The following is a 13,724-nucleotide window of genomic DNA, read 5'->3' on the forward strand; positions in this document are numbered from 1 at the left end:
ACATGCATTGACTTCAAGACAAAATTGGCATTGTAAGCTTGATTTAATGAAAATCCTGCCTAGCAGGCAGTGTTAACTTCACAAGACCTGCCTCCGACAGACCTCATGAGGTTGATTTTGTTATTTATTTATTGTTTAGGTGCCATTGAAGCTCTCCTTACATTGTCATGCCGGTTATGGTTTTAATTTTGTTCGATGGAGGCCTTCTACCAATAAAATAAAAGAAAAAAAAAGATATTTCCAGAGACACAATGCAAAGTACAATATTAACTGACATTCTTAAAAAAAAAAATTCACCACAAGGAAAAAAAAACTGTTTTAGGCTATGTATCTGGGTTTTTGTATTTTTGTACAGTAAATATTTTATAACACTGTTACTACAAAGCTGCAAATATACGGAACAAAGAGAACTAGAGAAAGAAAAAAAAAATGTTAGAGGGATTTTGCATATTCCTGTGGGCTGACTGAATACTGTGGAGTTGAGAAAACTTGGTGTTTCTTTTCCCCTTCGACCTTAAGGGGAGGGGGAACAAGCAACAGAGACAAAGTGTACCATGGCTGCCTAAACTCGAAGCCCGAAAGTTGTTTTATTTTTTATTATAAAGGAAGAAGAATAAATAATAATGGCAATGCTGGGGTGTGCGGCATGAGAAAAGCAAGTGCCCTCGCTCAAAAAAAAAAAAAAAAAAAAGAAAAAAAAAAAAAAAAAACAACCACCCGAAAAAAGAGGGGGAAAAAAAGAAAGGAATTAACTTGGGGAAAAAGTCAATTTGCGCTAAGCCATCCCTAGGGCTTTAAATTTGGATGGGCGGGGGTGGGCACAGGTCAGAGAATTTGTGCGTCTGACAGTTCTGGAGAGAAGGAGGCGAGGAGGAAAAAAAGGTGTTGGGTGACTCCAAGGGAGCGCCCGGCGCGGGGCCGGGGCTCCGCTGCCGCCCGCACACCGCGACCATCCAGGGATGGATGGATGGATGGACGGCTGGGTGGGTGGATGGAGGGATGGATGGATGCTCCATCCCTCCTGCCCAGCCCCGCTCGCCTCCCCGCTCCTCTAAAGGAGGACTAAAACACTGTTTGTTCTCTACACCTGCACAGAACGGAACTGCCGCGTTTCCTGCGTGAGAGGAAGGTGAACACAAACTGAATTTAGTGTGTAATACTTTACAACCCCTGTTGGTTAACACCCTTGACCTCCTACCTAATGTTTTAAAGCCTTTAAAACATTTCTTTTTCTCGCAATTCTGCTCAGAGTTCCCTAACTTTAGCGTCATCAAACTTAATATGACAAAAATACCTTCAAAAATACAGCATACCTGTAATGTCCATTTACAATGGTTCTTCAGTAGCCTATACTTCTCAAGCATAGGAATATGCTATACCATTGAGAGAAGAAAAATAACTGTATTTAAATACATACAAAAAAAGGAAACGGGAAAGTTTTTAACTTAAATCCAGTTCCCAAAGGAAAAAAAAAAAAAAAAAAGCAATTCTATGAACGCTGCCTTTATAACGAACAATCAGAAATTCCACTAAGCTAATTTGACAGAAATTTTTCCTCATTTAAACAACATTACAAAAGTCCTGCATTATAAAATAGGGTAGAATAAATCAGTGTAATCAATAAAACTATACAACATACAAATTACATATCTTCTGAGTGGGCAGTTTAATTCTCTCTCTTTGCAGCCATGACTACAACATGCTCACTAAAAACAACTAACTGCCCAAACTATTGCTTAGTTTGTTTTGTTTAAAAAAGGGTGCAATTTTATTGTATATACAACCAATTTACTGGTAATACCTTGTCTCATAGCAAGGTTCTGACAAAATGTTTGTCTAGGCTTTTTTCCCTTCACTGTGAAGCACTGAAAGCTGCTATTTTTTTTTTTTTTTAGTGCACATATGTCTTAATAAAGTAATGCCCAGCTAAGTGCTATAGGGAAGGCAAAGGATGCTGGCTAGAGGATGTGATACCATATACTAACAATCACACAATACAATAGAGCAAAATGACTACTCAACCACTTATCAGACACATATGAAAATCCAAAACATTTTATTTTTTCCTTAAATAGAGAATAACCAGTAAACAATTTTCAGAACTTGGAAGTTTAAAAACGTGCATATAAAAATGGGCATTATATACTTTTATTGAATGTGGATTGATTGCAGTCTGCTAATAAAAATGGGTGTGGGATCTGAAGAAAAAGGAAGTTTTTTTTTTTTTTAAGGCTTGCTTGTGAAAGGAACAGTTGTAAAACAAAAATTGCTTGAAGCAGGGTTCAGCTTAGTGCTTCACAGTTTGACTGCTTCTCTAAGAAGAGCCCTTCCTGCATGTGCATTCAAAAATCACAAAAGTACAAAGACAAACACCTAAAACACACTGCGTCAAGTGCAGCACCAACTTTGGTCAAATAAAAAAAAATTAAAAGAAAAATTAATAATTGCTAAGCTTTTCTACATGATATAAGCAGGTATTGCATATTTTCATATATCTGGGAGAAAACAAAACAAAAAAAGGAAGACTCCAAATAAAAGGTAAAATGCAGCAACATCCAAAAATACTGATAATCTAGCATCTACAGATCTCAGAATAGCACTGCCACTGACCATACAGGACAATAAACACTACTCCTATCTGCGGAACAACTAACATCCTATTTAATTCTAGATGTTGGAACTGACAATGGCTGACATAAAAGTCACATTTACAAAAAGTGTCTCCAAATGCTTGACTAGGGAAAAACCCCTTTCAATATAGGAACATGTGCAACAATTCCACAAATAATCGCTATCCAGGGCAAGGCACATTGATATGGAATTTTTTTTTTTTTTTGTTTCGTGCAAATTAAGAAAACAAAACAAAACATCGTTTCAGGGAAAAGATGAGGAGCAAAGTGTCTTCCCAAGAATTTCAGTTACTTGATTGTATAGGACAGTAGTAGAAACCCTTCTGAAGGGTCGAACAAACATAGTTTAAAGGCAAGTGCCTGGAATAGGGATTACAATATTGTGTCTTAATGCACTCTACTTTACCCTACATTAACTATATAAAAATTAGTTACTAACACTAGAACATGCAGAGACTTTCTCTGATTAGCTGGACTCGCCAACCAGAACGTATATATATGTATAGTATAGGAAACCTTCTTAAAGTTGCATGTGAAGCAAAGGGGTGCTCCGCTGTCTGATAGAAAAAATCACTTGCACTCTTTTTTTTTTTCTTTTTTTTTTCCTTTTTTTTGTACATAAGATACAGGACGTTTGGGGTCCAAACTTCTTTTTTTTTTTTTTTTTTTTTTTAATTTTCTACTTATTTGTCTGTTTTTTTTGTTTTTTTTTTTTTTTTTCATCTTCAGCAAGTGCCCTTGCTTTGAACTGGCATAAGTTGTAAGAAGATCAGCATTGTTCGTTTCTGTAATGATTTCTTCACAGTCCAGAAAATGTACCAGTTCAGGGACACGAAGGTGTTTTACTTTCTGGACCGTTCTCTCTTATTCCCAAGGTGTTTGAGAACTGATAAACCCTATATTGCCGGAAACACGTAAAATTTGTCAGAATTGGCATAATCCATTATAGTGACTTTTAGCTTATAAAATTAACAGATATTATGATTTCATTTTAGTTATGTGCTTTGATAACAGAAAATGATTAATTAGCATTTAATGTAGTTAACATATTGTGGTAAAAGCACCATTAGATTTGTTTTTTTTTTTTTTTTAATTTTCCTTCAGTTTTAAAGGGATACAAGTTCAACAATAAAAAACATAAAAAGCAAAAATAGCTCCCCTTTTTCTTGCAAGGCTGTTTTTTACCCCAATAATTTAGAGTCCTGGGGTGGAAGGACTTGGAAAACAAAAATAGAATTTTCAACAATCTCTATCTTACAAAGATATTTAGCTATCCAATGAAATTGCACTTTACTCAATTCAAAATTCGATTGTTTTGATTGATTCCTGTCAGTTTCTGTCAAAACAGACCAACTTCCCCATTTCTGCGTGAATTTTTGTGTAATTGTTGAAAATTGTTGAAAAATGTTTTTTTTTTTTTAAATGTAAGTGCAGCATTTCAAACTTTTTTCTTTTTTTTCTTTTTTTTTTTTTTTTAGTGAATAGTAGTAGTTTGATGTTTTAAATCGCTCTGCAATCGAGTGGAAAAAAATTGTTGACAATGCTCTTATGGTTCATGTTACATCTCTAAGTGCCGACTGTAAAAAAAAAAAAAAAAAAAAAAGAAAAAAAACCCCAACAACAACAACAACAAAGAAAAGAAACCTGCATTTTTCCCCCCCCACCCTCGATATGTTACAGAAAAAAAACCATGCTCTATGTCTGTCCGGTAAGTTATATATTGCAGAATTCAGCTACTACAAAAGTTATAGGTTTAAGTGTGTTTCATGATTTCTCAAGAAGTCTCACACCTGTATGGGAAAATCCGATGAGGATACTGTAAAACAGTTAGGCTCCATATGGAAAGTGTGTTACAACAGCGAGTTGGTAAGCAGCAGCAGAGGCTAGTTCTACTCAGTGTCACCTAACGCTTACACTACCAATGAAACACTTCAAAAGTTATGAAGCCCAACCATTTCCAGCACCATATGAGAAATTACAACAGTCCTAAAGTTGTCTAAAAAAAAAAAAAAAAAAGAAAAAAAAGAAAAAAAAAATTAAAAAAAAAAAGAAAAATTAAAATCAAATCTCGAGAGAAAGTTACGGCCTTTGCCATTCAACCATAACGTTTGCCATTTCCATGTACGAGTTTTGCTGTCGGTGTCTGCTCGCCTCCCCTTCCGCCGATGTGAAGTCGCTGCGCTGCGTTGCTGCTGCTTCCGTGTTACAGAGGTGGGAAGGGGTCTGGTGGTCTGTCCGGTGCGTGGTGGGAAGCGGAGACTTTTATCCCAGGTACCAGGACTGCAAAAGAGAAAGGAGAAGAGTCAGCCCCGGCCGCCCGCTCTCGCCGCTTCCCCAAGGGCTCCGGGCACCGCCGCCGGCCTCCTCCGCCAAGAGGGGGGCTAATTGAGACCGTGACGAATTGACCTAATTACAAAGCTTAATTAAAAATACTGTACAAATCAATATATTTTTTTTCCCTCGCCGACAGTCGCTGGACATAGCTACAGATGAACGCGGGGGTCATGTCACGTTACAAGTTATCAATCTTTTTAATAGATGATGGCTTGAAGATCCCTCCAGTTCACTTTTGTCTAATCCCCTGAAAAGGCGATACACATTCGCCTCTCTGTGCCATTTATCACCCTGCAGTCGGGGTTTTCTTGGGTATTTAGGCATGTGCCAGCATAAGCATCTGTTGCTTTATACTGCCCTGCTTCAACTGTCTCGCTGGAACAGATGCACAGAAATTCAACAACAGGGCTGTTTTCTTAGGAGAAATGTGGATCGCTACAGAAAAGCCAGGATAAAGCAAATCTGGGGGAAAGTGGATCAGTGAAAATGTCCCGTACCTCTGCCCATACTTGTGTTTCAAAACAAAACGTGGGCCTCAACTAATAGCTTTTCTTTGGGAAAATATTTTTTTCCCCCCTTTTTCTTCTTCTTCCCAAAGGGAGGGAATTCCCTGGGAATTCAGCCCCGCAACAATACCGTCCTTAACCCAACGGCGCAGATGCCCGGAGCACAGAAAGCGATTTCGCTCCTCCATAGGAAAATAAACACAGTTGGGAAGCTGGAGTGGGCTCTGCTGGAGCCGGGTCAGTGCCACTGCACCGGGGAGAGCCCATCCCGGCCCCGGCAGGGTCAGCCCAACCTGAACCCACGATGAATGAGAGCAGTGTTAGGCCCTGGGACCGTGCGCGTGGGGGGATGCTCCTTGGCAATGACATATTGCTGTGGGAATACACCAACAAGCAGCAACTATTTAGCCTGGAGTAAAGTAATACAACAAGAAAGACTCAGGTATTAAAGAGAGTTGCTGATACCCCCCGTTTTTGGCTGGGGCTCCTGTAATATATGAGGTGCGTCCGTGCGTGCGCACGGACCGATGACAAGTTTTACCAAGTTTTTCCTCCGCTCCTTCTCAGCCTCTGATGTGATTGATAGCACAATCAGCTCGGGGAGGACTTATGAACATTTACAGAAGACTCTGAGGCAAGTTTCATGTGGGACTTGGAGATTATGTGGTCTTGCCATGGAGGTAGGAACCGGTAAAATAAATAGCAGGATTGGAGAAGTTGTCCTGCTTCCAATACACCTCATTAACTAACTCTTCCTCTGCTTGCCCTTCTGAATACAAACACACCGGTCCCATATCGGCTCCATCTATTGCCTACAGATTTTATATTTAGACTTACTCAGGCTGCAATTAAACGAAATAGTTCTCATATGTAAAGTTTATAAACAGAGGAAAGTTCTGGCAGGGTCCGTGAAGCTGAGCCAAGTCCCGTTCTCCTCCCTGACTGCGGGGCCCTACTGATTTTTAGGTGGGTGCAGGGACATGGAGTGTGGGCTGTGCAGTGCTGGAGACATCTCCAACCACCACTACACCCCCAGCCACTGCCAGCTCCCAACTTCTCCAAACTTTTCAGGGTCATCCCTCATGCTTGTTGGCTGAGTGTGACAGTTTTTGGATGGACTGGGAACTGTGGCACTGCACAGCAGGGAGGAGAGAGGGTAAAGTCTAAGAAGGGAGGGAGTAGAGGGGTTAAAACTGCAAAGTGAAGGAGAAGAGGGGTTGCAGACTGAGGTGATGGAGTTGAGGGGTTACAGACTAAGAGATGATGGGAGTTAGGGGGGTTCAGACTGAAATGATGGAGGAAAGGGGTAAAGATTGAGAGAAGATGGAGTAGAGGGCTTGGACACTGCAAAGTGATGGAGTAGAAGAGCTGAACACTGTGAGGCGATGGAGCAAAGAAGTTAAAACTGAGAGGTGATGGAGTAGAGAGATTAAAAATTAAGAGGCGATGGAGTAGAGGGGTTAAAACTGCGAGGTGATGGAGAGGAAGGGTTAAAGGCTGCGAGGCCATGAAGTGGAGGGGTTGAACCAGGCGATGGTTCGCAGCTCTGATGTCCGGCTGCTCCACGGCCGCTGGCCCGGCACATGGCCCGCCGGTGGCGGGAGCCGCTGCCCTCGCCACTCCTCCCTCGTTTCAAAAGCTGACTTTTTTTTTTTTTTTTTTTTTTTTTTAAGCAGGAAACTGAAAAAAAAAAAAAAAAAAAAAAAAAAGAGAGAGAGAGCGAGAGAAGCAGAGAAGCGCAGTGGTTGCGGAGGTGGGGCCGGGGCTGGCGGCGCTGGCGTCCCGCGGCCCGCCCGGGCTCCGCCGCCCCCCCGCCCCTCGGTCCGTGTGTCCGGCCGCCCCGGCCGCTCCGTCGGTCCGTCCCCCGCCGCCCCGCGCTCCTTCACGCATCTCGCTATTCACCCCGCGCCTCGCAGACAAGGTTACCCCAGAGCGGCTCTGTAATCCTTCACTGAAATAGGCTTTATTGATTGCTCTGGTCTATTGTTCCCTTTTCAAGTCCCCCAAGTTCAAGTTCATCCCGGTGTTACATCATGTCTCGTTGCTAAGGGCAACCAGACAGCCCCAGACGTGACCGCCATCCGCAAGCGCGGCGCTGCGCCCTCCCACCGCCGCCAGCCGCGCTGACGTCGAGCCCCGCTCCCAACACACTGAACTATTTATTCTGCCTAATTTATGACCTCCACAGCAAGAGAGACCCCCACTCCAAAAACCAACACTGTTGTATATTTAATTAATCTGTCTTTCTCTGGCACTTGGGAAAGTTAGACAAAGGTCTAATTATTGTGTGTCGCTCCCCACACTTTTCTTTTTGGGGTGACTATTTGCATGGGAAAAGAAACGGCGAGGCTGGGCGCGAGTCCCCTCCCTCCAAAACACCTTTTTTTTCCCCCCTGCCCTATTGACATTTCATGAAATACTTTAGCTGCTTAAGGGAATTAGAAAAAAAAAAATCTGATGTGAATGTAACTCCTTCGGAGTTGGTATTCAGTAACACAAATCAACTCATGACATGTTTAAATTTAAATGCTAACCACACACTCTGCGAGTTACTTTAAAGGTTAGTTTTTAATCAATAGAAGTTGCTGACTCGGGAGTTTTGAGCGGCGCAGTGCAGCTCTGGGGCCTTTGTCTCGCGTTGGGCTTTCAAACTTTTTTTTTTTCTTGAGATGATTTTAGCAATGATTTGCAGACACAGAGCGCTATTGTGCTCCTGACTAGCAACATGTCAATAAAGGAGTAGAGTTACCATGCACTAGGGTGTCAATATGACTCCTGCAGACACTGCTCGGCCTTAATACCAATGAAAAACTTAATTAACCCTTACAGGAGAGACCCAAACCGAACGGCACGCTCGTTTCAAAACTTCCTTGCCGGGGCTCCGCATGGCCTTGAGTGAAAAGCTGCTTTTACGGGACCCAAACTCGGAGCGCGTCGCCAACAGCTGCGTCCCGCTCCGCCTGCTCCTGCAGCCCCACTTGGATGAGATGTTTTATGGGCTGAGGCAGCAGAACAGCGAGACAGAGAGCGCATTTACCCAGCAGATCCCACCAGCACCGCTCTCGGGACACCGGTTTAATTTAGAGCATCTTACAGCTGAAGCGCGCACACAGAATGATCCTCCTTTTTCTGCTAATCATTTTAATATTAAGATCTCATATCCCCCTCAAGCCTCCTATACACGTCTAAGTCTTCCAGGATTAGGGCTGAAGAGCACCATTGTTCCTCTGGAGCACCTGTGAAACTTCTCTGCGAGGGAGAGGAGACCTCCGGCCTCAAATGAAAACGTCTAGGAAGCGTATTAGGCGCTTGGAGACCCGATAGCTGGGATCTATCAAGGGGGTTTTTTTGCATGATTAGGGAGCTTAGAATGGAAAAGAAGAAGCTTGGATCCCTACATTTAGACGGCTGAAGTATTTTGTGCCTTGCTTTAGAGTGCTGCTCAATGTCTAAGCACCTTACCCATTTCATCCCTTCAGTTCTGTAACCTATCCGACTGCACCCACTCGGAGAAGGCGGTGTTGCCTTTCTTAATTTAAAATCTCCATTTAAATCATGGGCCCTATCACAGTACGGTCAGGATGATATTATCTCCGTGCTTTTTCATAAAAGAGACGGTGTTTTATTTCCCTTCTATTTACTTTGCAGTACAGTTCTCCCAGAGAGTTTAGAGCTAAATGAACCCACTGGAGCTAAAGGTCCTGCTCAGTAAAATTGCTGCCACACAGTTGTTGGTGCCACTACGAGCCTGTACTGTCCTGCCAAGCATCTCACTGTCCTTCTCCAGTGCTCAAGGTGAAACATCAGAAAGAATTCTGCAGTCCGGTACGAGATCTTTGCTTCCCTTTCTCCAGTCAAATGAAGAAGTAATCTCATCAGGTTGAAAAGTGCTGACTAAGGATTTAATAAAGTGCCTGCAGATGTGTGTCATCTCTAAGGTATTCAACTCATGTAATGCAAAACAGTTCCACACTGAATGTGCTTATAAAATTCCATTTAACCATTGCAGAGCTCTATTTTACTGTTCTCCAAGGAGTATTATCACACTTTTTTTTTCCCCCCCTAATTTACAGCACCATGAAAGTTGAAACTCGTATTTGAGAATCCTCACAGTAGTAAGGTTTTATGATCCATAAACAATATCTACTTGACTGAATCCTAAACAGGAAGTCTGAGATGGCAATTACGGTTCTCTGATAGCGCAACTCTATTTGTTTCTTATGCACTCCTGGAGATAGCAGAGACACACAAAAATCCTCCAGCCACTCCTGACAATTGGCTCCTTTGTACGGCAAGAACAGCAAGGAAGCATTCCATGATTCTGGATATTTAACAGGCAAAAAGCTCGAAGTGCCTCATCAACCCCTGTAGCAGTTTCTGCCTGAGTCCAGGAGCCCAGGAACAGGCCCATTGTTTATGGAAACCTCCTCAAACCAGCCTTCCTGCACGCCGTCCCTCACCCCCAGCCTCTCCACCAGCACTGCTCACGTGTTTCCAACCAGAACGACAATCCGACCCAAACTTGTTCCATTTGCTTCTACCTGCACATCTCCTGCCCCAACAATGGGACCTTTCAGCTCGCACAGAAAGCCGGGGCTGTGCACCCTCCCTATCTGTTTTTCGAATTAAGAAGTTAAACAAAAGTCCTCAAGGGCAAAGTTTAACGCTGCGGAAGGAGGTTGTTAATGTGGAATCCAGAACTGGGTGTGACAGTTGGCTTATTTCTCCGGGCGATGTAGGTTATTTAAGGACATTCACACGTTTGAAACTCTGACAAACTCCACGCACAGCAGCTTTGGTTTCCCCATACCCACTCAGGGCTCAGACCTGCTCGGTGATAGCCGTTTTCTGTAGGCTGTTTTCCCTGTTTGTGTGCCTGGCGGCGTGATGGGTCGGTGCCATCGGGACTTCAAACGCGGCTGCTGTGGCGCTGCGGCCGTTGCTGCCCTGGGCGCGTGCAGGAAGCGATCCCGGGCGGGAAAACCCACCTGTGATAAGAGCCTAAATAAAATAAAACCCCACAGCTTTAGAGCTCGCCGGCAAAGCGGCTGTTTGGGCAGCCCAGCTGAACCCAAGGCACCACCGCTGGCACCTGTGAGGTGTTTTGTTTGGGGATGACATCTCAGTCACCTCAAGAACTTTGAGGCTCTCACGAACATTAACCCTGGAGAGGTGAATTGGGGTAACGAGTCCTTCTGGTTGCAAAGATAAAATGAGAATGTGAGCAGTTAGGCAGTGAACTGGGCTTCTTGGCATCACCTTGTGAGAGGTGCCAGGAAGGCTCTTCCCCACGGTGCCTCGTGTGAAAGCAAGGGGACAAAACTGGGCCTTTGATGCCACTTCAAAAGGGTTGCCAGGGTGAGGGGAGACAGTGGCAGTTCAGCTTCTGGTGCGACTGGCTGGAGGGCTCCTGCAGACACAGCAACTGCTTCTGGTTTATCCCTCATCTGAATTCATCCCACTCTTCTAGTGCTTCCTCCAGAGTTTCTCCAGGCCCAAAATCTGATCCTACTGCATAGGACCGAAAGGTGAATATAAAAGACAAGGTCATCTTTGTGCGCCTATGGAAGTTATGTTCTTAGAGCTGGGATTAATTATTTAGTAATTATATTTTCCAGACTGAAATACCAACAGGGACGTAAGTAGCATGTTGGTCATCCCCAAAGGGACATAAAACAGTGAGAGAATCTTCTGGTTGTCCAACATCCGCACCAGAGAGAGTCCCACGCCCCACTCCGAGCACATTTATATTGTCTGGAGGCAGATAAAACCTGTCCCGGGAGGGACACTGGTCTCCAGGCAATGCATACAGTAGCTCTGCATCCAATAGTTTTTGCGGGAATGCCAGTTGTGGCAAACTGCATTAAATTACGTGCAATAATTTTGTAATATGCACTTTTGCCTGCTGACTATTAAAAATGTATAGTAGTCCAAAACCACTTCTCTCCTGGGACCAACAAACTCACTTCAGGCAAGATTTCTGCTTGGGTTCAAACCTCAAGTTAGGAACAGCTAGTGTTTTTAAATAAGTCACCCCAAACCCTCCCAAACCTACGAAAACACACTCGTACAGTAACTCCTGCTGTTGTTCCAGACATCTGAATGTTCCAGTAAAGTGTCCCAGCTGGCCCCAGATGTTTCTTAAGTATAAAGCAATGCTCTGAGTGCTGGACCCCCTGCTGCCCCGACCTGGAGCTCAGCGGATTAAAGATTGACTGCGCTATGACATATTCGCATTTAGCCTGAATATAATACAGCAAAGACTTATCAATGGCAAATGTTTGAAATGTAACCCAGTCAGCAGAGTAGGCTGGCACTCTGAATATGATGTATAAATAATGTATGGGAACTTAAGATCTAAATTAGATCTACAGGAAGAAAACTTTCCCTTTTCTTTGCCTCTAAAAGAAAAGTTCTCTCACAATGAGGTCATTTTCCTGCCTGTCTTTTGGTTTACAAAATTGCTTTTAGGCAGAGGGTCTTCCCTTTACTTGGGGAACGTTTTGCCAGTTACAGTTTTCCTCCAGTTTTCTAAAAAACCAAGCAATGAAGTTCACTTATTTGTTAGTAAACTGACTTTGAAATCTGCAAAATAACGTCTAAACTTTGCGTGGTCGCTGAAAGCTGACTGCAGCCATGCTAAACTGCAACCCTTGCTGTTTAAAAAAAGAAAGAAAAAAAAAAAAAGATAGTGGAGGGAAAGAGAGAGAGGAAAAAGAAAGGGAGAAAGAGAGAGAAACAATCCCATTTTGGTTTTTGTTAGAGGACGGCATACTACATAGATCAGAGACTTTTCAAAAAATAAAAACCCCCACTGTACACAAAGCACAGGAAAATGTGAGGAAAAAAAGGAAAAACCTAAAAGCAGCTTAGAATGTGTTAACTCTGCCATTCTGTCAGCTTAAAGAGTATTTTATGCTTGATCAACAGCTCTCTTTTATTATGCTTTTCTTTCATTCATTCAAGACATCAAAGACCAGAACCACCAGTGTACCTGATCTACCAGAAGAACTTGTAAGGGTGTTCTAAAGAAACGGGGGTATTGGGAGCCAGACACCCCTGCGGACAAGGCAGTTCAAAGAGAATATTTCAACAATGATTACATTTTGTAAATCTTTGTACGAAAGACAGCTTATTTCCTGCTTTTTTCATGAAAAATAGATTCTATCCATTAAAGTGAGCCCACAGTATGAAAGTTACTTGAGATCTGAGGTACAGCAAGCGGATTAAGTGGAGGGTGAGATGAAATCTTTGAGAGAGACGATGGCTTTCTCTGATATTTGTCGCTGCCATAAGGTTTTCTGAGTGGGCTAGAAACATTTCTTTTTTTTTTTTTTTTATTATTTATTTGTAGACTTGCTGGTGGCAGCGAAGCCGTTTGTAAAAGCAAAATAAACTGGAATGAATCAGAAAGGAAAATCGCAACAAATAAAAAAGGAACTGAGAAAACAAACGGCTGCAAAAAAACCTTTTGACATGTTTGAAAGGAAAACTATATATATTTGCCCCGCTCCAAAAATTGCAGGCGAGCCATTTAAATCCTGCAGACAACTCCGAAGTGCAGCGCACAGACCCAAGCCAGCTGTTTACTTTTCCAAGCCCGTGGTGGTTTCTGCATTGATAAACTATATAACCTCACACACACAGAAGGGATTTTAGCTATGCCAGACCTCATTGCTCTGTCCCGCTCTCTTTATGTGCTGTCACAGAATAAAAATGATCCTAACACAAACCCTGAAATAAGATCTCGCTCCAGAAAGAACATCTTTGTAGATATTTCCTGAGTTACTGCCAAGCGGGATTTTTTTTCGCCCATTCATCCTTTCAAAGTTTTGCTATAAACATAGCCAAAATTGTTCGGGAGTAATCAGAAATGACCAAAATATGACCCCCTAGCCAAGGCCAGCTGTGGGCAGAAGGAGAGGAAGCTGCCCCACGCCTGTGGCTGGGACAGCAGCCACCTCTTGTCACCACACCTGGTGACACCCGCCAGCATCAGCACCTCGCTTCCCTCCCTCTGTACGTACTTTCGCAAGAGAAGAAGGAAACAGCGGGATGCATGGAATCAAAGAGGCAAAACCAACTTTAAACCCACCTCACGGTTTACATCTGCTATTTCGAGGTAAAAGCAAAATGTGCTTTCGAGGGGGGCTGAGCTCTGCACTTTACGCCTCGTTTTTAGACAGCCCCGTATTTTCCTCTGCTGGAAGCACAGTTAAATTTGCTCGAGAGTGCAACGACCCCATATTTCTTA

General features: G+C 43.1%; 1 protein-coding gene across 10 annotated transcripts in view; it reads right to left on the reverse strand.

Annotated features, from left to right (window-relative positions):
- Nucleotides 1–13,724, reverse strand: part of NFIA (nuclear factor I A) — a 250,775-nt gene that overhangs the window by 2,471 nt on the left and 234,580 nt on the right. For all 10 annotated transcript variants that reach the window (XM_066325386.1, XM_066325394.1, XM_066325390.1 and 7 more), the window contains one exon: nt 1–4,910. This exon is cut by the window's left edge and continues 2,471 nt beyond it. In XM_066325386.1, coding sequence (XP_066181483.1) covers nt 4,834–4,910 — 77 coding nt within the window. In that variant the 3' untranslated portion in view covers nt 1–4,833. The remainder of the gene's footprint in view (nt 4,911–13,724) is intronic.

Source organism: Sylvia atricapilla, chromosome 9 (genome assembly GCF_009819655.1).
Source record: "Sylvia atricapilla isolate bSylAtr1 chromosome 9, bSylAtr1.pri, whole genome shotgun sequence".
NCBI classification, from domain to species: Eukaryota; Metazoa; Chordata; class Aves; order Passeriformes; family Sylviidae; genus Sylvia; species Sylvia atricapilla.